The sequence below is a fragment of the Ostrea edulis genome, chromosome 3 (assembly GCF_947568905.1).
Source record: "Ostrea edulis chromosome 3, xbOstEdul1.1, whole genome shotgun sequence".
Taxonomy (NCBI): Eukaryota; Metazoa; Mollusca; class Bivalvia; order Ostreida; family Ostreidae; genus Ostrea; species Ostrea edulis.
The window spans coordinates 86,362,028-86,388,218 of NC_079166.1; the positions used below are offsets into that span (position 1 = coordinate 86,362,028).

The window sequence follows — 26,191 nt, forward strand, 5'->3', positions numbered from 1 at the left end:
TGCTGTCTGACATATTTCATACCGATTGTTAGACCGTTCTTGGCACACTGATTTTGACTACAGATAACTCCGTTTACCTGATCAGGATATATTGATTGATCGATTGATGTTTTCCGCCACACTCAACAATTTTTCAGTTATCTGGTGGCGCCCAGTTTTTATTGGTAGAAGAGAGAACCCAGATACAATGTATCTGGGAAGAGACCACCGACCTTCCGAAAGTAAACTGGGAATCTTTCTCACTTACCAGCGCGAGCGGGATTCGAACCCGCGCCGACAGAGGTGAGAGGCTGTGTGATTTTGAACGCGTTGCTTTAACCACTCGGCCACGGAGGCCCCGATCAGGATATAGGGCTCATGGCGAGTGTGACCGGTCGACAGGGGATGCTTACTCCTCCTAGGCACCTGATCCCACCTCTGGTGTGTCCAGGGGTCCGTGTTTGCCCAACTCTCTAATTTGTATTGCGTATAGGAGTTATGAGATTGATTACTGTTCGTTATCTTCACCTTTCATAAGGAATACAAAATAAGGAGCAGGGCAAATACGGACTCTTGCATACATTAGAGTTGGGATCAGATGTCTAGGAGGAATAAGCATCCCCTGTCGATCGTTAATCTACAATTGCAATATGTCATTAAGTCGAATGTTTTCTGACGCAATTTATACAAATTATCAGGCCTTTTTATAGTTATAACGATCTGGAATTTACAAAATTCTAGCTGTAAACGAACAGTTTAAACCCCGTAACAGCAACTAGTATGTCAGTATAAGATCCATTAGGGTGATAATGGAACATTGCTACCTAATTATAGAAAGGTGACGATGAAGAAGCTGAAGTCACCCCGCTTGTCATAAAGTTGAGTTGTCAGTTTGTTGCCAACATATATATGTTCAACCAAATATTCCAATTATGAATGAAATGTGGGGTGCCCTTTATTTCAAGTTCACTGGGATATTTTGAATCGACACATGAATGAAAATGAATATTGTTAATAAACAAAAATCGCCGATTCATGTAAATGTTCAGTTAAAGACCACAACACGAATTTGTTTCTTCTCATGTAGAACGTTTGAATTAATTCTGTCTCGTAACATTATAAAAACAAGACAGCTAAGATTCAGCTTTAATACGTTTCCTTTTTGTAGCAGCTTTGTTCAATAACGAAGACTTTACAGCTTACAATCTCGTCGTGACTGGTTCGCACACAGTTCGGAAGGGATATGCTGATATGGTCATTTCCTGTGAAATCGACAGGCGAACTACCTTCAGAGAAATCCATTTAATGGGCCTGGAAAAGAAAAACGGCGAAGACGAGAAGCGCCCTGTTCTGTTTATCACAGACGAAACGAAGATCACGTGGGAGGATCATTACATACAGCACAGACCTGGGGTTACTGTTTCCGGTGACATCACTTCCGTTCAGTCTGCATATCTAACCTATACAATATCACGTGACTACGTTCACTGTGACAATGATTCTGCTAGTTATTCATGTTTTTTGGGAGGTTTGGAAAAGAACGGCTCAATGAGTACACAGTTTACAAAGGACTACCTAGTCAAAGTTTTAGGTGAGAGAAAGAAAGAATTAGGTTTTGTGTACAACCAAGCATCATCTTGAAATAACACCGTCCGTTAGATAAATATTCGTGTTTCAAATGCCACATGGCAAGATCAAAGCATACGAAATTCTGAAACTGTGAGTGCAATTTAACATCCAATATCAATCACATGAATAGAGATGCAGTCTTACCTTTCTATGATTTAGAGAAATACATTATTCAGATACCTATAAATTATGTTGGATATGTCATTCTTAGAATGTTAGAGTATGGAATAAAGGTGTATATATTTCTCATTGGTTACAGATAAAGACGTACCGTATTTTAATTTCTTTTGTACGTAGATCCCCCAAAACATATGGACGCCCCTGTTGTGAGAACAGGAGCATTGGGGAACCCAACCCCTAACCGCCAATTTCCAGCGGGAACCACCATACAGATAGAATGCTCAGGTGAAGTTGGGACTGACCAGGCTGATTCTAATCCCGTAAGTATTGTTTGTGGGTACTGATGATTTCAACCGAAGATTTATTCATTCCAAACTTGAAACCAATTTAGGGATGAAACGGTTTAGGATATATGGGCCGTAAAAATATCCCGGATTCAATTTTCGATGAAGCCATGAATTTTCTGTTATACTCGTGGTAACCAACTGCGACATTTAATATAAAGTATGGCGTGGAACATGTTGGAAAGTTTCTCTGTGAATGAATTAGCTCGTACGATTATGCGTGGCATCTGCCATCAATATTGGTCTACACTGACAATATCACTGATAAAATCAATCATCGTAGCTGAATCACCTCCCTCCGTAAATTATTTTTGTCCTATAAAACACACAGCCCATATTCTGCTGTCTCTGTGGGATTTTCATCTACAAGTCCAGGTAATGGTCAAATGAAACATAAGAGGTGAAAAATAATAACTAGTCTGGAATTCAAACTCTGAACCACCGTATTGGAGTCGGTGGCCGAGTGGTTAGGCCGTCAGACTCTCAACCAAAAGGTCGTGGGTTCGAGTCCTGGCTGGGGCAGGGCTGACGTTGTGTCCTTGGGAAAGGCACTTTACATGAATTTCCTCACTCCACCCAAGTGTAAAAGGGGTACCTGGCTATAGACAGTGAAATCTATTGTTAGAATGTTAGTGCTCTAGCGCTTGTAATGGCAGCTTGCACTGTATGCTTCCTAGGAGGCTGAGAAAGTTCTAGATTGATATAAGGTCTGCCGGGCTGATAATGTACATTGATTATTGTAAAGCGCTTTGAGCAGCATACGCTGGAAAAGGCGCTATATAAAACCAATCATTACCATCAAAGGCCGATGTCCTCTGTCTATATAGCCCAAACAAACACACTTTCATGGACGCTCCATCAACTGTGGATAACAGATAAGTCGTACTTATTTTATTGGTACTTCATTATTAAGTTTGGTGGTGCAAACTGTCATACAACTTTTCGATCGATCGATCGTCCATTGTTTCTCAACATTGATTGTTCGACCTTTGATTTGGTCGTGCGACTAGCTGCGGCTTGTCAAGAGTGATTGTTTGACAAATATAGTACATCTGAAAATAATAATGTATGACTACGTATAAATGAATATTTAATTCACCTTTGATGCTTACATCTATAAGTAAGAGCAAAGTCTACTAATTATAGCAATAAACTCAATTTTCTGTCACACAGGATGACTTCACCTTTTCCATAGCTGATTTTCCATATTTGTGTAGCAATATCCATTATCACCTGACAAAGTTATGTCGTATAGCTGATTCAATTCGCGAGGGTAACTTACACATACCAACTCTGATTACGAATTACTCCGTTTACCTGATGAAGATGATGTGTAATTCGGGTGTGACCGGTTAACAGAGGATGATTACTCATCCTATGCACATGATCTCACCTCTGGTGTGTCCACGGGATCCGTGTTCGCCGTTCTGTATTTTGTATTTATATATGGGGTTTATGGGATTGGTCACTGTTGCTTATCCTCGCCTTTTTCATCTAGTTCTTGAACAAACAAGGTGACTTAATCTAATTTTGAACTTATATAGAATGGGTTAGAAATAATCTTAGTAGCATTTAGAGAATACGGTTACGGAATTCTTTACTTGTGCCTTCAATTTAGTGCAGTCTGTGTTTACGTAATGATTTAGCGCCTCTTAAAGTTCAATAGGGCCTTCCCAGTAAACGTTTTGCTACACCGCCAAAGGCACAGATATGAATCCGCCTAAAGTAAGCATATAAACAATATCAGTCTGATAAAATCACGATATTGTCCGGCCCCCTTAATTTTATTGTGCATCACACTGTACATGCTTAGAGGTCTTATTCTAACAATGAATTGTACTACCGGTTTCTTTTCTATGATAGAGTATCCGCTGGTGTTCCAGGGCTGTGGGCGACACCTCACTGACACCAATGCCTGTCACGCACTCTTTCAACGCCCGGAAGATCAACAGCTGTCTCTGGTGGAAAACGAGCGCACTGGAATACACTGTGTCCGCCATAGACGAAGAAACGCAAATCATATGCGAGTCGGGCTATCAATACGCATGCGGTTCCGGAACTGCTAAAGCTAACGTTACCATCCAAGTAAATGAGTGACATCAGTATATATGCAAATCACATTGTGTAATGACAAAGTGTTCAAATCAAGTATTTCAACAAGTGTTAAAATGTCATGATTTTTTAATAACAAAGAGTCCAAAAGCATACGCATATACAATTTGCAATTTTATTTTGGCACTTGGTATATTAAGAACATTTGTAGCACTTTAGTGGAGGTTTCCAAAAGAAAACTGAGAGCAAACATTGCTCCATTATTAGAGCAATGACTGAAACATGGTTTTAAAACAATGAGTAAGAAATGATCAAGATTGACGTAAAATTCATTTAAAACTTCACTTTATGTTTAAATTTCACGGAAAATGAGTCAACGGTGACAAAAAGTAAATCTATTGAAGTATGTATCACAGAGATGAAAAAAGAATGGTCGCTTGGGATCAGCAAATCACGATGTGATGGAACCTACAAAGAAAGGCTTCCATAAGTAACTCAAATTAACAGGTCTGTTGACTGATAATGCTATAATATATATATATATATATATATATATAGAGAGAGAGAGAGAGAGAGAGAGAGAGAGAGAGAGAGAGAGACTGAACAGCTGTGATTGATGAGTGGTGTAATAATGTAAACAGCTCTGATTGATGAGTGATGTAATAATGTAAACAGTTCTTATTGACGAGGGATGTGATAATGTAACAGTTCTGATTGATGAGGGGTGTAATAATGTAAACAGCTATGATTGATGAGGGGTGTAATAATGTAAACAGTTCTGATTGATGAGGGGTGTAATAATGTAAACAGTTCTGATTGATAAGGGGTGTAATAATATAAACTGTTCTGATTGATGAATGGTGTAATAATGTAAACAGTTGTTATTGATGAGTGATGTAATAATGTAAAGAGTTCTTATTGATGAGGGATGTAATAATGTAACCAGTTCTGATTGATGAGGGGTGTAATAATATAAACAGTACTGATTGATGAGGGGTGTAATAATGTAAACAGTTCTGATTGATGAGGGGTGTAATAATGTAAAAAGTTCTTATTGATGAGTGATGTAATAATGTAACCAGTTCTGATTGACGAGGGGTGTAATAAATTAAACAGTTCTTATTGATGAGTGGTGTAATAATGTAACCAGTTCTTATTGATGAGGGGTGTAATAATGTAAAAAGTTCTGATTGATGAGTGGTGTAATGATATAAACTATTCTGATTGATGAGTGGTGTAATAATGTAACCAGTTCTGATTGACGAGGGGTGTAATAATGTAAACTGTTCTGATTGATGAGGGGTGTAATAATGTAAACAGTTCTGATTGATGAGGGGTGTAATAATGTAACCAGTTCTGATTGATGAGTGGTGTAATGATATAAACTGTTCTGATTGATGAGGGGTGTAATAATGTAACCAGTTCTGATTGATGAGTGGTGTAATAATGTAACCAGTTCTGATTGATGAGTGGTGTAATGATATAAACTGTTCTGATTGACGAGTGGTGTAATAATGTAAACTGTTCTGATTGATGAGGGGTGTAATAATGTAAACTGTTCTGATTGATGAGGGGTGTAATAATGTAAACTGTTCTGATTGATGAGGGGTGTAATAATGTAAACTGTTCTGATTGATGAGGGGTGTAATAATGTAAACTGTTCTGATTGATGAGGGGTATAATAATGTAAACAGTTCTGGCTAATTGGTAAAGCTATGATATAGAGAGATAAAGAAACACTCAACAGCTCTGATTGATTGGTAATGTTATAACGAAGAGAGACAGAGAGATAGAAGAAAAAAAATAGAAAGGCAGAAAAGAGAGACGTAGACAATGACATACTTACACGCCCCAGTCTCCAACTTAACGTTGTCAATAGCAACGTCGCTCCTGTATCCCCAGCCCCGGATGGCCTTTATATTAATCTGCAAAAATTAAAAACTTGACTTTTTGGAAACTTATGGACTGATACCCCAACACAAAGTAAACATATGTCAAGTTTATAAGAGTCCACTGTTTTCGTAATGTACATGTAGTTTAGCAGTAGAAAATCTGCAGTGTGGTGAGTTAATATTTTGACGCACTTGCAAGTGACAAATATACACAGTACTATACTCTTGTGGTAATGTGAAGGACAGTAAATGTCATAAATGTCGCATGTAAAGTTTTGATGATATGTACATATGAATATCTGAGTACTAAATAGGATTGACATGATACAAATCTAACAATAGACAGCAACTTACCACGAGATTTGGTGCGGAACTGATGGAGATGGACGCCGACTTCCAGTTTCGGCCTTGATTACCGGAGCGTGACCACACGTTCGTAAGATTTCCGGCTGACCCCGCGTTGACCTGTAGAGTCCCCATCCTGTTTCCATACATGTTGTATTGGAACGTCATGCACCAGGGATTCTCCTCTGTAGAGTGAAATGTCATCCAACATAATAGTGTACAGGAGCTTTAACTATAACCACTATATAGGTCACCACCTGTCTTTCCATGTGATGGAGGACATATGCTGGCGATTGACGATATGGTATACGATATGGTATAATAAATTGCTGGCAAATTCGGTAACTCCACGTCAGTGGACATTGTAGTAATTGTTGAATACCGTTTCCTAACCTATAGTCTTAACAGGTGCCCCAATATAATTATTAACAGCACGGATATTACTCCATGAAGAAACCATGTAGAGAAACAAGAGGCGATTTGTTGATAAAAAGTGAAATTCTTGCATATTATAATGTTTGATAATAAGAAATGTATACATTTCTTATAAATCGTCAGTACAACCTCGCATTGGGTCAAATGCTGTCTGACGTGTTTCATACCGATTGTTAAGCCGTTCTTGGCACACTGATTTCGACTGTGGATAACTCCGTTTACCTGATCAGGATATAGGACTCACGGCGGGTGTGACCGGTCAACAGGGGATGCTTACTCCTCCTAGGCACCTGATCCCACCTCTGGTGTGTCCAGGGGTCCGTGTTTGCCCAACTATCTATTTTGTATTGCTTATAGGAGTTATGAGATTGATCACTGTTCGTTATCTTCACCTTGCATTAAGGAAATATCCCAATGCATTCTTTATACAAAGGGAGGGTATTTGTATATCCATTATACAAAAGGTAGATTATGTATTTTCATTATCAAGAAAATAATTTAAGATTCATTTCTTAAATACACAGGAAAAATTCTGTAAGATATCTGTATTTCCATTACACAAAGGGAAGAACTGTGTTTTAGGGAAATCCATAAAAATGATTTTCCCCCATTCACTTTGTAGCTGCATGCATCATATATGTATAGACGATACCTGTTTGACACGACGTACATCAATGATATAATCAAATGTTTGAAAATAAATCAGTTACATTTTCCGTAACAAAACTCGTATTATCCTTATTACACAAGTCCAGCCCAGAGTGTTGAGGTAGTGCCTATCTTATCGTCATTCTCATACACTTCCACCCTAAACACTGTCTCCAACCAATAGCAGCAGACGGCGAAGCAGCCATATACATACTGTGCACACAGAGTAATGACGTTTTCATCCAACTCGCCTATTAATTAATGATTTATAAACATGTATAACATTATCGTATACTTACGTAACTGTACCCCGGATGTAGTCAGGATGTAAGTGGTGCCCCGGAACCGGAAGGAAGCCTCAGTGTAGGCAAATATACCATCCACGGGAGTCTGGGGTCCAGTGCGGTAACTAGGTGTCCTCTAAAAGGAGACAGTCGACAATCTAAACTCAGAATTAGTGGCTTTTTTTCTTTACTTAGGATCTCAAAATAAACTTCTAACACATAAACGGCATCAAAAACCAAAAATATGAGAATATGTAACGGATAGTGGTCATCCAGCAAACTGATAATCACGCTCGGCGTTGTTTAACTTGTATGATTAAGACTCTAACACATCACTAGAAAAAGCAAGCTCACTAGCGAGGCAACATAAGTTCCCTCTATATACTATCCGCTACTTTATTTACATCTCAAACTACGATTGGACGTCTGTATATGAGTGGAATATTCTCTCGAGAGTGGACGTTAAACAATATTCAATCAATCAATCACAAAAAAATCAAAAAAATAAATAAATCCGCATTTAGACAAAATCTGTACACTTTACATGTATAACCTGTATATGCCTGGAGTTTCCACATGTCTGGATTCAACTGTCCTTATCACCTCAAAGCCACTTGAATATATTACTAGTGTTAATCCGCAAAATAACATTACATCCACAAAACACTGCACATCAGTTTCGTATTTCATAAATGATTTTATAGATGAATAGTAATGAATGAAATAGATTGAACCCGAATCAAAAGCAGAGCAACTCGACAACGTTAATGTTTATTACGTTTTTATTTTTTTTATATTCATGTGCTTGATTTATCTCGATTATACAACTTGAAGGCTAAATATTAACAATAAATGCAATCACCAATCAAAAACGCAACATTAATTTCGTAAATATTTTTTTAAAAATGCATTTACATCAATCCCATGGAAATGAAAATATTAATTCCGCACTGCGCTCTTGGGTGGCCGGTAGTTACATCCGTACTGCCGTAAAAGTGGAAACACGCTTGTCTGCAATGCAATATGATATTGCTTTACACAAACAAAACACCCGTGGAAAGTACCAGGTATTGGAACAAACCAGTCCTGTGTTCTTTGTGATAGGACACACATTTAACAATGAACTCACCGTTCCGAATCGCCAGTTGTCCCCATCATTTGTAGCCTGGGCCAGAAAGCCGCATGTATTTCCGGAGTTAAAATTACACGTCACAGGACCGGCTGTAATAGAACAGACTCGAACACGTCACATATGTGAGGAACCACAACAAAATCGCTAAACACAAATAACATGTAGTGTACAACAAGCAAAGCTAACGAATCTACTGTTACAGGCCCCAAAACCATCAAACTGAGAATAGGCTGTTCAAATCTTCATTACTTATATTTTATCTAGCACAGATGTTTAAACAACTGTAGGTTAAAAACAATTAATTGCAAACATATACTGAAAATTATTTCAAAATTTAGCTGGATTCGAAATTTAGACTTACACGTGTAAGTATATATCAATTGATGTCCTTGAGGCCTGGTGTACTTTGTTTTAAGAAAAAGAGAAATACTTGGAGAAGATATTGTAATATCTGAGTACAGACTATAAAACAGCTGATATCTACGGCCTTTACAGGTTTAGGGCCCTCATTTTGTGATAGAGAATGTCCACGTGGAGTTTTATTGTTAAAGTTTAGATAACATAACCTATACAGATTTTCACATATTCTAATACTAATGACCTTTTCATACAAAAAATAGGGTTGATCCCAAGCCATTTTAAGTATATGGTATATCACATGAAAGGGGGGGGGGGTCCATCGCTTAAACCCAAAAGGTATTTTAAATAGTACTCTGTAAACATTCTTTATAAATGTGACCTTGAAGTTTTCATCTAGAAAGTAATGAACATTTTTAAGCCAAGGAAGCTTTATGTTAAGTGTCTTTGCTAGTATATACCGAAGTGGTTAATAAAATGAGGAATTCAATTACAATTATCTCATGCATCTGGGCGTATTTACAATGGAAGTTGAAATGCATTACCTATGACGTCACAAGTTGTCCCTCCGAACCCGTTGCTACACTGGCACGTGAACCCAGTGGGTGTTTCTGTGCACTGTCCACCATTTTTACACGGGTTTGTACTACACCCTATGTTAAGAAACTTGCACGTTAGTTCAATTAAAACCTTTGCTTTCTGACTTGTTTCTACATAAGCTATCCGGATATGTTCTAACTTACCACAGGCGCCCTGTATAATACGGACATTATCGATGGCAATGTCGCTCTTATAGGTAGTGCCTCTAGTGGCCTCAAAGAAAATCTGGAAAATTAAGTTACAAGTAAGAAAATGATGGCAAACGTTCACTTGGAAGTGTTATACTGCATGACGAGACCTAATCATTGAATGTGAGAACAAACATGTAATGTAAGATTTGTAAGGAATCGAATGCTTTGTTAGGACTTTGAATAAGATGCCGATATTGTTATACTTGTTCTCCTAATACGTCACGTCCATCACAACGTCTTATGGCGTTTTGGCGACGCCGTTGTATCACGTATAAAAATCGTCAAACACGACGCACACGGTATTTGAAGCCAGTCAGGGTGAGGATACTCAGGATGACGAATACGTCTGTCTATACGTGTACTAACTATGACGTCTATCACTATACGTGTACTGACTACAACCAATACGTCTGTCTATACGTGTACTAACTATGACGTCTATCACTACGTGTACTGACTACAACCAATACGTCCGTCTGTACGTGTACTTATTACGACGAATACGTCTGTCTATACGTGTACATGTTCTTACTATAACGAATACGTCTGTCTATATGTGTTCTTACTATGACGAATACGTCTGTCTATACGTGTACATGTTCTTACTATGACGAATACGTCTGTCTATACGTGCACTTACTATAACGAATACGTCTGTCTATACGTGTACTTATTACGACCAATACGTCTGTCTATACTTACTATGACGAATACCTCTGTCTATACGTGTACTTATAACGACGAATACGACTGTCGATACTTACTACGAGCCCAGTAGCCGCTGGTACCTCAACTGACGTTGATAGCCACTGGTTACCTTGGTTACCTTCCCGTTTCCATAGTAATGTGATATCATTATTGATGTTGTTGGAGTAGATCTTGAGGTTTCCCATACCGTTGGCGGACCCAAACATATGATAGTCAAACGACAAGCATTGCGGGTTATCTACAATTAATATCAATGCAGTTTTTAATTTTTGCAATTCAGTTTTAGGTCTTTACATTCTTAGTGTATTTGAAAAAAACAAACATGTTATCATCCTTTTAATATCCTTGTGTGAAGTGTGAAGCTGACAAAAGCAGTTTATTACCGTAAAAATTAGCAAAACCTATTCAAAACAAAATTGTGATATTTCTGTGTTAACATTAGTTTTTTTCCCCAATTTATAATTGTTTGAAAGTTCGTCTTTTGCGTACATTAACATACTTAAGATTTTTGTGGTTATTGCGAATACATACTTAAGAAACTCGTGGTGTAGTGTGTTAAAGCGATTTTGAAATTGCGGTAGTGACCAGGACGCCGTTTCATCAATAAGTGTAATTTTTCAACTAACTAAGTCTTACGCCGACTACGTAAATCTAGTTACGTATAATCTTAGTTTATCGCAAATGCGTACGTTACTACTCGACTAAGTTTTCAACTAAGCTTACGTGCTTAGTTACCGCGTCCTGAGCATGCGTACATCATACTTTCGTTTTTTTCACTTGTCGTCTGGACCAAAATAATGAATGAAAAGAACGCAAAGAAAATGCACAAACGGAATTGGGAGGAGACAGAGATAGCCGTGTTGGCAGAGGCAGTAAAATTTTCCTATACCATACTATTTGGGCACTGCATACTAAATCAAACATATCACTGGAAAGTGACAGGGGGGGGGGGGGGGGGGTGCAGCTGGAACATAAATCAGATGTTGGCTTTTCAAATAATCTTTTGCAGTGATTTCTACAATTTTTTTCTCTCTCAGGTTTCATTTTCTTCAATCGTGGGGGTGCTAGAGTCTTCTATTATGAGTGCCTCAAAACATTTTCCTACAAATAAGATGTGCATGTGGGGGGTGGGGGTGTTAGACTTCTTCTATTAATGCTCATGATCATACCTCACTAAATAGTTTTTATTCATAAATTCCTCTCATTCACTTACAGTACAAAATTTTAAAAACTCGTATTGTTAAAAAAGTGGAGTAGCAACGCAGGGTGACCCCTCCCCCCTCCCCCTCACTCCGATTCGTGCCTGATATACATGTACATGTATAGATGCTTTTCTTTATTTGATCACATAAAATATATATCTGTACGGATTATCCTCACATCACTTATCACCGAAATTCGTCAAGTATCATTTGAACTGTTACGAAGACTTTTTTTTTTTTATTTGGAAGAACTTTATTATTGATATTTTAAAAATCTTCCCAAAAAATTCCGTCTTAATAGATACATAATATAGTTATATAATGTATCTCTTATGACGGGATATTTTTTCAAGATTTAAGATATACAATGGAAAATAGTAGATCGTAAAGTAACTATTCATGAAATATACATTACACTCCCGTAAATCCACCCACCACACGACAGAGATCGAATTGAATCGGGCTCGCTAACCATTTGTTCCAAGTTAGTCAGAGCGGAAGTTTTGAAGAGATTTATAATTTTTTGCCTACATTTCCCTTTACGGTGGACTACTTTACAAAGATTTTTGGGAATAACACTGTACATTCATCATTCATGTACAGATATACACTTGTGAAAAATAATTACACAGTAAAGGCAAGCCATAAATTTACTAGTAATCAAAGGGAAGTAACCATTATGGCCTTGCATATTTATCGTTGTAAACATCTAAAAGCATCCTGTCTTGAAAAAATCGATCACGACGCAAAGCTCGTCGATAAAAATTCCATATATATCTACAAACAGCTAACATTTTGATTACGTAGGTACTTACGTAAGGGTTCGACCTGACGTAGTGTTTCTACTAGTTAGTAGAAAACTTGCGTAAATTCTAATCTTACGCCATTTGATGAAACGGACTTGCGTAAAATATTTAGTCTAGTCAGAAAGTTACGCCAAACTAAGCTTACGCAACTACAGTCATAGGACATAATTATTCGCCACTTTCAAAATGGCTGCCATGAAACGCACGTCCACTTGGTGAAGTTTGAAAGTTGTTTGCTGTGGATAGAATTAAAATCTTACCTCAGTATTTGGTCAGATTTCCTTTCATCCTGATTACCTCCTTTAGTCGCCCTGGTATAGAATTATAAAGGTTCTGTACATAGTTTAATGGAATGTTTTCCCACACAGTCCGAATTTCCGCTATAAGATCTTGTCGAGAGTTTATAAAATGGACACGGGTTTCTAGTGTTCTTTTCAAATGTAACCATATGTTCTCTATTATATTTAAATCTGGTGACTGTGCTGGCCATGTTGTTGTATTAATATTGTTGTCAGCTACATAATCTTTAATAATTTTGGCTCGATGAACAGGGGCATTGTCGTCCATGAAAATGTAGTTGTTCTCCGGGAAATGCCTGGCTATTACTGGCCATATATTATCATCAATTATTTGTAAATATCTTTGAGCATTAATGTTACCTTGGATATCAGTCAAAGTGCCCATACCTTGAAAACAAATGCATCCCCAGATCATAACACTTAACTTTCGTCGCGGAGCAGGACACGCTAGTTGGGGGTTATACTTTTCATCCGCTTTTCGCCACACGTATACCTTGTTGTTATCCCCAATAACAATCTGACTCTCATCACTGAAAATCCATTTACACCATTCTTGCTGAACTGTCCAATCTTTCCTCTCCTTGCACCATTTTACACGTTCTTTTTTATTCACTTCACGAACTGCCACTTTCTTCTTTGCAACCCTCCGTACATATCCTAATTTTTTTTATTTTTCTTTCAACAGTTTTTGTACAAAATTGATGATTCCTATTTTCATTAATAATGCCTGTTATGTCTTTGTAAGTACGTCTCCGATTTTCTTTGATGACCCTTGAAAGTTTGTTAGAATCCCTCTGCGTGAATAGACACTTACGGCCCCTTCCCGTGCGATTTTTCACATCAGAATGCTGTTTGAATTTCTTAATAACACTTCGCACGGTAGATCTGGGTATTCCTAAAGTCTTTGATAAGTTAGAAACATTTCCGTTCACTTTGTGTGAATTAACTACGAGATTTCTGACTTCAATGCTCAGCTCTTTCCCTTTACGACCCATTTCAATCAACAATGTTTACTAAGTTTATGATCAATAGCAGACGAAAAAATGTATGTGTACACGTCATCAATTTTAGTAGCTTGACCCTGTTGTAAAAATATGAAGGGGAAATTTGTTGTCTATTTATAGCACGGGGGTCTATTTTCGGTTCCTAATCGCAAATACAACGCCATTTGCGCACAGGGTGGCGAATAATTATGTCCCATGACTGTAGTTACGATGTTTGATGAAACGGCAGATACGTACTTCGAAAATTGGTGTTTGTCCTCAGAACTGCCCTCTCCCCGCTCCGGCGCGGACTGGATGCCTCAATGTAAGCGTAGCGGGAGCCCTGAGACGCTGATGTAGGTCCAGTGTTACGGGAAGGTGTGCTACCCTTTAAAGATATCATAAATACATAAGGTTGTAGTAATCAAAGAATTGATAAACAAAGGGAAAAGGTTCATAGTTTCTCTGAATGTGATTATGCTTAGTCTTCTTTTGGATATGCTATGAATGGTTGTATAGATATTTTCTTCCGCATATCTTGTATTAATTCAACATATCTTCGACTGGTTCTAGTTACCGTTCTCGTGAGCACCCAATCAAAATCGTCTCTAAACAAATCCGGTGATTGTTGACCAATGGGAGGAGGGAAGAGATTGAGTAAGGCACAGTTGGCTCCCAGCTCGAAATCGCAGGTGGCTTGGACTTAAAATATTAATGATACAGCGTTATTGCAATGAAGTTTGAATCGAGATTTCGATATGGACATTTGATTCCGTTATCTAATGGCGTTTTTGTGATACTGCAACGTAACTAATTGACTTTCGTTCAGTGGTTTTGTCTATGAATTTATAAATAGCAGAACAGAACAGGTGTTGCCTTTAATGAGGAAAACCGATTGAAATATTCAGCTAATGGAAATAATCTTCCCTTTTTTATTGAAACACATGTGATGGATACTCATAAAAGATATATTCACGTGGAAACTTGGATTTATTTTATTGCCCCAGACAAATTGAATACATGCAATATTCAGTATGACTAGATGCTGTCGTATCATTCATTAAATTGGAGCAATTCACAATCCTTTCAATAAGAGTAATGCTCTATATCTTAAGCTGCTTAACCTATTGTAGGGGCTGATGTCGGTATCGATGAAGTGGATGTTGGGAAGGTGACCGATGTTGTGGTAGATGTGGTGGTGGTTGTAGTGGGCGTTGTGGTGGTGGTGGTTGTAGAGGTGGGCATGGTGGTGGTGGTGGGTGTAGTGGTTATAGTGGCGGCTGTAGTTGTAGTGGTAGGCGTTGTTGTGGTGGTGGGGGAAGTCGTAGTTGTTGTAGGCGTGGTTGTGGTGGTGGGCGTGGTCGACGTTGTAGAAATAGATGTCGAAGTTGTCGTTACCAATGATGCTGAAAATACAAACAATTCATACAGGGACCAACAGAGCATTCCAAACAAGAAACATTGCATATTTTGATGAGACACACTGCAGTGGCTACATGAAGATATTTTACCACAACTGACGCTGAATAATCTGACGTTATCCAGAGCAATGTCACTGAGATGTCCACTCCCACGTACTCCGTCAAAGGAAATCTGTAAAAATGAATGGAAAAACAGGTAAGTTAATGTATGTAGGTGCATAGATAGATATGGAAACGAAACGCTAGATATTCAAAAGACAAATAAAGAGGTAAGTGAATACAGTGTACACGTAATGTATAGATAGGTGAATAAACAAAACAATTTTAAATAGAGCAATTAAATAATGCATACATAAATCGATATACAAATGAATAGAGTAATAAATAGATGCGAGCAATATACATATTGATAGATAATAATAATTATAATGAGAGAGAGAGAGAGAGAGAGAGAGAGAGAGAGAGAGAGAGAGAGAGAGAACACCTACTTAAAAAGAATTTCATGCATTTATTTCTTAATGAATGAATTGAATAATTAGAAAGTGAATGGGTCCTCGGTAGATAAATTAAAGATTAATAAATGAAGATATATGTGGATAGGTTAATTGATAAAGTAAATAATTAATATATTTAAAGATAGATAGATAAGTGAATAAGAATCATGTCACATTTATATTTCATCCGACAAAATCTTTGTAGATTGACTATTTTAAAAACATGTAGATTTGTTACCCGTAAACTAGAAACGCTGGGAATTTCAACTTCAACATAATTCCACTGGTCTCCCTGATCACCAGAGCGTGACCAGGCCAATGTCCTGGCCCCCGTTCCGCTCTGATAATAAACATTCAATGTCCCCATATTGGCTCCATACATGGAGTAGTAGAACTGCAAACAGCGAGTCAAGGCTGCAGAAGAAACATCAGACATTCACATCAATTATCGTGAAGAGGATTTCCATGATAATTCACTGAATTAAACATGTCATTTATATCTGGAATACGTTGATTATATATAATAGTGTAATCAACCAAATATGATGTAATAAAAAGTTAGATATTGATAAATGATGTACTCACACAATGAAAACGTCACGGCTGATGATGTCAGCGTTGCGGTGTCACCTTGCACGTGCGGAGCAGACGATTCGAGGTAGATATAGGTTGTACCCTCCTGAGCCCCTGGGGGTCCTGTATTATTACTCGGAGTAGGACCCTTGAAACAACGTAAAAGCAAATAAAACACCCCAAAACTCCTAATACATCATTGTATTCGAGATCTCAAGAAGATAATAAGATATTACACAAAACCATTCCCATTTTAAAAAAAACAATGTCGGAAGCTTCTCAATCCATATAAAACCTTACAGAATGTAGAAACACCCAATTTTCTTAAATCCACCCTTCAATGTTCATTGGTACGTCAAATAGTTTATCCTTCCTTAAAGTTCCCCATAAATAATTTATGTCTGATATTCATAATTTATGAATATTATAATAGTAATAACCCACTAGTTAGTGAATTGTTAAGGGGGAGCGTCTAATATTGGATAGTGATGACGTCACATTGACTTTTTAAAATATGACTAGATACTGCTCTTTTTAGATGACTAGAGACTGATTTTTTTTAAATAGATACCGATCGGAGACTCCAGTCATAAGCGTTTCCATCATTCTGTAAGAATGGAAGACCAGCGCTGGGCTCAAACGTCGCCGTCATGTTGGTACCTGAAAAAATAATACCACCAATCAGACGAGGTAGATGCCGCTCTCGTATAATGAACTAACAGACCATGAGTAGTCTAGCAGGTATTCGTCTCAGTGGTCTAGTCTTCACGACTTTTGCCTTCCATTTATTCGTCTCAGTTGTATTGTCATCATGGCTTTTTGCCTTTTATCCAGATTACATTTTCGATATGTCGGCGCGTCCAACTTAAGCATTAAGTTACTTTCGACAGGATCGGACATTAGAAGCCAATATCATTCGAATATGGCCACAAAAACGAAGGTTCTGTGCGCCAGTAGGCGTTGACGATACAGAACCTTCATTTCTATGGCTTCAAACGTCATACATTTGCACTTCATATCTGGTGAAAATTGAAAAAAACAACAACAAACAATTCATTTCAATATATTAGATCTTGTAACTTTTCCATGTCACCTTAATTTCAACTTTTATGACTTTCAGCATCACACCATTCATTGGGTTGAACAGGTGGCATCAGCAGGATGGTATATTTGAAATGTTACCGCCCACGTGACAGCAATATCATACCACGTAACATGCCACTACACAGCCATGCCTATATCATATCACGTAGCATGCCACTGCACTACTACGCCCATGTCATACCACGTGACCTCTCATTACATATTACCATGCCTTTATATTTACACGTGACTGATCATTATAGGATCACACCTATATTTTACAACATGACCTGTCACTGCGCTATCACGCCTATACTGTAACACGTGACCAATAACACTTCACTTACCTATCAATGTATTATTATGCTCACGTCATGACTCTTGACTTACTAATAGAGTGGTGGCAAATCGAGGTTCTTAAGAAACATACCATCTGCTATTTGGTCGCATCGAGATCCAGAGAATCCCCCGGAACACACACAGACACTGTCAGACGTCCGGCAGGTCCCAAACATACAGTGGTTATTGAGGCAACCTGTAAATATAACCATGCGACAGGGATAACCAACGGCTTCTAAACATGCAATGGTCACTAAGGCAACCTGTGAATATAATCATGTAATCAAATAATGAAATGTTTCTAAACACACAATGAATACGAAGGCAAACTAACCAAACTCCAGGTGAAATGTTATATAGTTTGTGAATATTAAGACATGACTGAGGATTTGGTCATAAACAGAGAAAAGAAATCCAGGAACTCAGTAAATAATTGGATATACTAATATTAACTAGGACAGCCTTCAAAATCAGAATGATGGTGTAGGCAGTTTGTATATATTATTGTATATCAATTAACAATGGTATTGCTGGAGTTAGGGGTGGGTGGATTCGGGTTTAAAGTCCCATATTTATATCACGATGTTTCCTTATTCCCCACATATGGTGTTTTTGTCTTTCTTTTCCTATGAACAAAGTAATGGACAATGGCAGGAACGTCAGCTTCCGCCTTACCCGAATCCAGACTCTGGACTCTGATGGAAAATCCAGTCATGGCGGCTCGGTTTGACGTTAAACTGTCAAATTTAAGTATCATTTGACTTTTCATCTCATCGTCTGTCGTGACGTATGTCTCACTGCTTCGAGATCCGCACAATCTTAAAATGAAAGAGAAAGAACCGTATACATGTGATTGTGTAATTAAGGGCTTACATGTAGCAATGCCTTTATACAAGTAGTAAGGTTGATTTGAAATAGCAATACGCTGCTTTCTACCACCAAAAATGAAATGATCAAAGTAATATTCCAGATGGTGAAAATCCAATGTAAAGTAAATCAAACTGTAATTTTGAATTCTGTAATTTACCCTAAACAATTGTGGTATATATACAGTGATGAGACTAGAACTTCTGTAGTCAATCAGTGCAACATTAGGTGATCTATTCCTGCACATGCGTACACATCCAGAAAAAAACCCATGAATGTAAATCAAATAAGATTTTAATAATTACTAGACGAGGTTTAACAAATACAAAAAGGAATGATTACTATTCCCGTATGAAATTAATTAAATGCCTACTTTGGTCCTCGCTGACCGGCTAGATTGTATCTGACCTCCAACCAGTGATAACAGGTACTTCCTTGGTAATTCAATGCAAACGAGTCGATGGTCATCTTGATATGATTTTCTGGAGGCCCCTGTGCAGAGAAAATAAAATAAAGGATTACTATTCGTATTTTTTTTTTATCTAATGCGTTGTAATGCGTTAATTAAAATGATTTCAAATTTGCTCGTTTATGTTATACACAAGCATGCGAAATTACAACAAGGTTGAAAGTGAATATTGATATAATAGAACACGCATGCGCTTTTCTTTGAGACTCACTTTCACCACCCAGATACATCTCTTGCCCAGGGTGTAAGGGTTTGGCCATCCGGGGGTAGTGATTGTCCGCTCCTCGCCAGCTCTCAGCTCTATGATCCCCCCACATTCTGGAAACGACAAATGGGCGGATAAAAAACGAGGTTTTAAGATCTGAACAGAATTCCTCTTACTACAAAAATGTATAATTTACAATGTGTTCATATTCCATGGAGTACTGAAAGAACAACTCTGTCTTGGGGTGATATAAGCTTTAGACATACGTGAAATGTTTGACAAGTAACGCATATCTGTATGCACCAATGGTATTGGTAAATATAGTGTTGATGAGAGAAATGTTCAATGGAATCATATGGATACTAACCGGTAGCAGTGGCGACTAACTCGCAGGAACTTCCGTATAGATCGCTGGGGCAGTAGCACTGACAGTTGTGATTCAAGAAACCCCCGTGTACACAACTTAGGGAGGAGTTGCACTGTTCTTAAAAGAAAGAAATCAAAACATGCCTATTGACATACTTCAGATAAATGGAATCTTAAAAAAAAATGACGTTGCATTACTCCCGAATTATTTTACGTACATATATGACCTACTTTTGAGATTGACTTACTGGTGCATTTGTAATTAATGGTGACGTCCTTGGTGTCGTAGAACATCAGTCCTATAGCGGTGTCAGCCAAGAACGATAACCGGCTGTCTTTTACCGTCATTGTGGGGTAATTATAGTTAATAGCGAATGCCTGTAAAATATAAATATATAAAAAGAACAGGTGGAACTTAGCTTGAATTAATGTTTCATTCTTAATGAATTATTTTCTATATTTTATTGGTCAGGAAGATAAATCTCATTAATAGAGATAATTACGGATGTACAATGTTGATTTACATTTCATAACACTATCAATAATCGCAATTTCCACAGCGGTTGCTGAAGGTCGGATTGGTTTTAACTTTCACTTCGTACAAGCTAACAATATCTGATTAAGGCGAGGATGTGGTCTACTGTTTATTTAAGCATGCTGTCCAGAAGTGTCCGACAAACACTGTGAACATGATTGAATATTGAATTTTAGAAAAATAAGACGGATTTTAAATTAAGCGATAACAAATTAATTTCAATCGAACAGTTTAAATAACCCAGACGTACTTGTAAATATCTCAAGAGCCATGGATGATGATTGTTTGTTTTATGCGACTTTTAGAATGTTTAGCTTAATATAATATATTAAGACATCACCAGCCACTGGCGGATTTAGAGGGGGCGTACCATAAATGACAACCTAAGATATCATATGATAGTATAAATAAAAATATTAAGTTGGTGACAAGTAGACGTGTTGTAGAGGAGCGGATGCTATCTTCTAAATTTCAATGATTGTTTTATTTTCATATCTAAAAATATTTTCAAGAATTCTCATCATATTATACAGTCTCGTTTAAATTCAGCACTTCGCATATTCTATGGTCGCTACATGTACAACAATCTAGTTGACAACAGCAATCTATCATTGGGTCTAATACTGTTTGAAGTGTTTCATACCAACTGTTTGGCCGTTCTTGGCACACTGGTCTTGACTACGGATTACTCTGTTTACCCGATTAAAATATAGGGCTCACAACGGATGTGAACGGTGGACAGGGGGTGCTTGCTCCTCCTAGGCACCTGATCCCACCTCTAGTGTGTCCAGGGGCCCATGTTTGCCCAACTATCTATTTTGTATTGCTTATAGGAGTTATGAGGTGGATCATTGTTCGATATCTTCACCTTTCAAGTAGCATCCAAAGTTGATTTTGTACAAACTTCATTACAAACTTGTCACATCTCTAAATAACACTGTTATCAGTCATGGTTTTGTATGGTGTTTCTTATACTTAATCTTTGTATTTGGGAGAGGGCTAACATAGACTATGCCTATTGCCCGATTTTTTTTAGTCCATCAATTAATATGTTTAAATTAGATTCATATTAACCTATCCTTGATTTTTAGATAAGTAGCAGTGAGGGTTCTTTAAAGTGCAGATTAAACGCCTGCCACGACACAAAACGTCATATTCTCGCTTTTAAATACCAAACGTTTACGGAATTTCTATGTTAAACCTAAGATGGATGCGGTCATGACAGGAATGGGGTTTGAATGCACGACCTCCCGGTTGCAAAGCAAATGATCTATAACTGAGCTACCGCAAACGGATATACATAAAATGCCTCATAGTCATATGAATAAACAAACAAAACAAAAAAATGGGGAAAAAACCTAAACAAACAACCAATGAATGGAGATGAAACTTACGTTCAGTCTGTACTGCAAAACTGATGCCAGATCGTACGGGTTTCTGTCCCGTGTCTGGATTTTATACATGTTTCGGTTACCGGTCCCGCCCTGGATGTTGGACCATAACATTGTTACGTAATTATCCCTGTCCGTTCGGGACTGCTCGTGCTCCATCCCAATAGCATGCATCAACTCGTGGATGATAATGGGTATCTACAACGGAAGTTTAGTTCTCTCTGGAGTTGAAATGTACAAATAGAAAATCTAAATTGTGTTAGTTTCAGTGTTGGACGATTTTTACACGCAGATAAATATCACGTGTTTTAGCTGAAATGTCACGGATTTTCACCTATGCAGGGCACTTTAACAAGTTGCAGCGGGGGTTCTTTATCATGTCAACACGTGCCTTGTCATGATTCGACAACAGTTTTCATTACTGCTAAGACTTGTAACGTACCGGGACTCACTCCCGAGAAGACATGTGAATTACACTGTACATTTACACAGCTCGTAACTAACAGTGGCACAATCCTAGATCTCATTCTCGAAAAGACACGTAACTTGTCTTTCCAAGACCCGAGAAAGACACTTGACTTACCGTGATAATACCCGAGTATTTATTCACGAGAAGACACGTGACTTACCGTGACACAACAACATTTTTAACCCAAGAAGACAAAGGCTTTCCCTGACAAAGCCCGAGGATTTATTCTCCAAATGAAACACTATTTACCGCAACACAACCCCGATATTCATTACTAAGATTAAGGCACGTGACTTACCGCGACACAAACCGAGGTTCCAATATCAAGAAGATACGTGACTTTCGGTGATATTACCTGGTTCATCATTCCCGAGAAGTCACATGACTTACCATGACAAAGCCCGGATTCCTATTTCTTAGAAGAAACCAAGTTATCGTGACACAACCCGAATTTTCTTTCCCGAGAAGACACGTGACTTACCGTGACACAACCTGAGTTCTGCAGACTGAGTCGTTGTTGACCCCATCCCATCATACCGACGTACGACCAGCACCCCCTGTACATAAAACATGTCATTAATTAGGAACAGGTGCCCATCATACCGACGTACGACCAGCACCCCCTGTACATAAAACATGTCATTAATTAGGAACAGGTGCCCATCATACCGACGTACGACCAGCACCCCCTGTACATAAAACATGTCATTAATTAGGAACAGGTGCCCATCATACCGACGTACGACCAGCACCCCCTGTACATAAAACATGTCATTAATTAGGAACAGGTGCCCATCATACCGACGTACGACCAGCACCCCCTGTACATAAAACATGTCATTAATTAGGAACACGTGCCCATCATACCGACGTACGACCAGCACCCCCTGTACATAAAACATGTCATTAATTAGGAACAGGTGCCCATCATACCGACGTACGACCAACACCCCCTGTACATAAAACATGTCATTAATTAGGAACAGGTGCCCATCATACCGACGTACGACCAGCACCCCCTGTACATAAAACATGTCATTAATTAGGAACAGGTGCCCATCATACCGACGTACAACCAGCACCCCCTGTACATAAGACATACAATTAATTAGGAACAGGTGCGCGATCTACCACCTATATTCTATCCTTACATGACATCTAATTAAACAATAAAATACCTTCTTTGTTGCTTTATCGAGTGATGAAGGTAGCAATCATTGCAGAAATATTTTCATAACTCGCGAAAGTAGATTATGAAAATTTTCCGCAATGCTAGCTGCCATCACCATCCGATAAAACAACAAATACATGTTATTCTTCATATCATATTTTTATGATTTTTAAAAAATATAAACTACATTTATTACTGAAATGTCATATATTTGAACATTCCGTCACTTCAAAAGGTCAATGCAGCCTTTGACTTTGACGATGCTCTATATTTGGTAATGTGATTACGCGGACAAATGGTACCAAAAAACTGGATCGAACTAGAATGCAACGAACATGTATATCCATTATCTATGGTGAAAGCAATATCAATTTCAAAAGAAATTTACCGGTAAAAAGGTAAATGTAAAAATTGGTGATTGTCCAATGAAGGTCAAAGTTGCGCTTTAGATCACAAATAATTATAAAATCGCTAAAAAAAAAAAAAACATTCAACCGACTCGATTCCAATCTGTAGATTATAATTATAATGAAAACTGTATGATGAAAAAAAAACAACTTAAATCTACAAACTGTGCATCTAAATAACAATGTACATAGTGAACTGGTATACAAGTGAGTGACAGGTTAAGTGGGGTTTTTTTTTTTTTTGGTCTCATTTGAATTCCGTTTTACAAAACAAAACAAGGGTGTCAGACAATGAAATCAGGAAATTTCCTGGTGTTTGATTTAATTACTGTAGATTGTCTGATTTCAATGTTGATCAGAAAGGGGAAAACATCGTTATAATGCCTGACTTCCCTTTTATACGTGAAAAAAATAAACATCAACGACATTTTTGTATTTTCATTGTTTGGCTGGGTATGTGTAGCTGAGTTGCTAAAACCTGTCGACTGCTGATTTGTACATGTACATGTAGATCGCGGGTTCCATTCCTACAAGTTTTTCTGGGTTTTTAAAAAAAAAAAACTAAATTAAGTACTTTAAACATATTCAATTTCAAAATATTGTTGTACATATCTTCTATTTTTCATCAATATCAAATTCATCTGAAAAAGTTTTATTTAACTGAGGACTTAACATGATACTAAGTGGTTAGTGGAACGGACAATACCGGCCAATGAATTAACATTATACTTGATGGTTAGCGGAGCGGACAATACCGGCCAATGAATTAACATTATACTTAATGGTTAGCGGAGCAGACAATACCGGCCAATGAATTCACATTATACTTAATGGTTAGCGGAGCGGACAATACCGGCCAATGAATTAACATTATACTTAAGGGTTAGCGGAGCGGAGAATACCGGCCAATGAACTAACATTATACTTAATGGTTAGCGAAGTGGACAATACCGGCCAATGAATTAACATTATACTTAAGGGTTAGCGGAGAGGAGAACACCGGCCAATGAATTAACAATAGTCTTAATGGCTAGCGGAGCGGAGAATACCGGCCAATGAATTAACATTATACTTAGTGGTTAACAGAGTGGACAATACCGGCCAATGAATTAAAATTATACTTAGTGGTTAACAGAGTGGACAATACCAGCCAAGGACTTAATTAACATGATACTTAATGTTTAGTGGAGCGGACAATACCGGACTTTATTATCAACTCATTCAAGCGGCACTGATTTGCATGATTTCTAAAAAATAATTTTTTATTGAACGTCATTTTCTGGACCCACTGGGGGACCCCTAACCGCAATTCCTGGATCTATCCCTGGTTAACGCCGAGCATACACCGATATTTTGAAGCCCTTCACTGGGATATGAGTAAAAAAATCTCGAGCGGGAATTTAAACAAAATATAACCAACGTACAGCATATGATGTCATGTTTACAAATAACTCTAATTATAGTTAATCAGCTCAGAGATTACAACTGAGGCTTTCTCCAATTGCAAGAGGGAGTAGAATACACATTTGTCTTGTAACTGATTAGATTTACCATTGTCTTACATGGAATATCAGCATATTTAGAAACTGTAAAAGATAACGAATAGTAACCAAAAGACTGGTCTACAGGGATTGCTTATCCCCCCCCCCCCCCCGGTACCTAATTCCACATCTGGTATGCCATGGGGTCCGTATTTACCTAACTCTTAATTTTGTATGATTGATCACTGTTCGTTATCTTATCTCCACATTTTTCAGTCAGGGGACAATAGAATATAGTTGGATAAGTATGGGGGATTGACATTCAGGGGAAAATGGAATATAGTTGGATAAGTATGGGAGATTGACCATCGAGAGACGTTTGCCATAAAGCTGAGTAAATAGTTTGACGTTAACATCTATCGTCAATTAAATATACATGAATCAAATAATGGAAGTCTTTGATGTGTATTCTATTTCGAGTTCACTGATATATATCAAATCGACATTATGGATGAAAATCGAGTTGAATGCCACAGAGAGAGATTTTCCATGTAGAAGCATTGTCTATGAATGTTGTCTTTTTTAATAAGATGCCCGTAAGTACAGTATAATACTAGTATTAGAAAATCACCACTGAACTCACCCAGCTGAGAAAATATACAGGTGGTTAGCGTGACCCACGGAGTTAGCGAGACTGGATCCAACCGGTGTGAACCGGATACAGGTCAAGGACATTACCTGATTTATACCGCTGAGAACCATTGAACGAAACCAGGAACCTGAAACGAGCAAGTGCGATTTCTTATTTCATTTAAACTCTCTCTCTCTCTCTCTCTCTCTCTCTTTCTCTCATGCATACTAGTAATTACTGGAAATCTCATTCAACCCCCTTTTCTTTTCAATCTAGTAGCCAT

General features: G+C 37.9%; 2 protein-coding genes across 3 annotated transcripts in view; one reads left to right on the top strand and one right to left on the bottom strand.

The window, feature by feature from the left end:
- The window catches only part of LOC130052958 (uncharacterized), a 4,932-nt gene extending 653 nt beyond the window's left edge, over window positions 1-4,279 (top strand). The window contains exons 3-5 of one of the 2 annotated variants that reach the window (XM_056159298.1): window positions 1,151-1,570; window positions 1,906-2,048; window positions 3,936-4,279. In XM_056159298.1, coding sequence (XP_056015273.1) covers window positions 1,151-1,570; window positions 1,906-2,048; window positions 3,936-4,169 — 797 coding nt within the window. In that variant the 3' untranslated portion in view covers window positions 4,170-4,279. Of the gene's footprint in view, window positions 1-1,147; window positions 1,571-1,905; window positions 2,049-3,935 lie in introns of both variants that reach the window. The other variant, XM_056159297.1, reaches the window with a different exon arrangement.
- Window positions 4,236-26,191, bottom strand: part of LOC130053662 (MAM and LDL-receptor class A domain-containing protein 1-like) — a 32,569-nt gene continuing 10,613 nt past the window's right edge. Inside the window, exons 7-30 of the mRNA XM_056161045.1 lie at window positions 25,921-26,056; window positions 22,700-22,775; window positions 21,753-21,947; window positions 20,072-20,201; window positions 19,825-19,941; window positions 19,464-19,570; window positions 19,157-19,275; window positions 18,592-18,734; window positions 18,008-18,112; window positions 17,066-17,154; window positions 16,507-16,642; window positions 16,160-16,335; window positions 15,518-15,599; window positions 15,131-15,412; window positions 14,584-14,708; window positions 14,265-14,394; window positions 10,773-10,954; window positions 9,961-10,042; window positions 9,763-9,870; window positions 8,858-8,949; window positions 7,744-7,864; window positions 6,371-6,546; window positions 5,971-6,049; window positions 4,236-4,592 (exon numbers count right to left, since the gene is read on the bottom strand). Coding sequence (XP_056017020.1) covers window positions 4,576-4,592; window positions 5,971-6,049; window positions 6,371-6,546; window positions 7,744-7,864; window positions 8,858-8,949; window positions 9,763-9,870; window positions 9,961-10,042; window positions 10,773-10,954; window positions 14,265-14,394; window positions 14,584-14,708; window positions 15,131-15,412; window positions 15,518-15,599; window positions 16,160-16,335; window positions 16,507-16,642; window positions 17,066-17,154; window positions 18,008-18,112; window positions 18,592-18,734; window positions 19,157-19,275; window positions 19,464-19,570; window positions 19,825-19,941; window positions 20,072-20,201; window positions 21,753-21,947; window positions 22,700-22,775; window positions 25,921-26,056 — 3,005 coding nt within the window. The 3' untranslated portion in view covers window positions 4,236-4,575. The remainder of the gene's footprint in view (window positions 4,593-5,970; window positions 6,050-6,370; window positions 6,547-7,743; window positions 7,865-8,857; window positions 8,950-9,762; window positions 9,871-9,960; window positions 10,043-10,772; window positions 10,955-14,264; window positions 14,395-14,583; window positions 14,709-15,130; window positions 15,413-15,517; window positions 15,600-16,159; window positions 16,336-16,506; window positions 16,643-17,065; window positions 17,155-18,007; window positions 18,113-18,591; window positions 18,735-19,156; window positions 19,276-19,463; window positions 19,571-19,824; window positions 19,942-20,071; window positions 20,202-21,752; window positions 21,948-22,699; window positions 22,776-25,920; window positions 26,057-26,191) is intronic.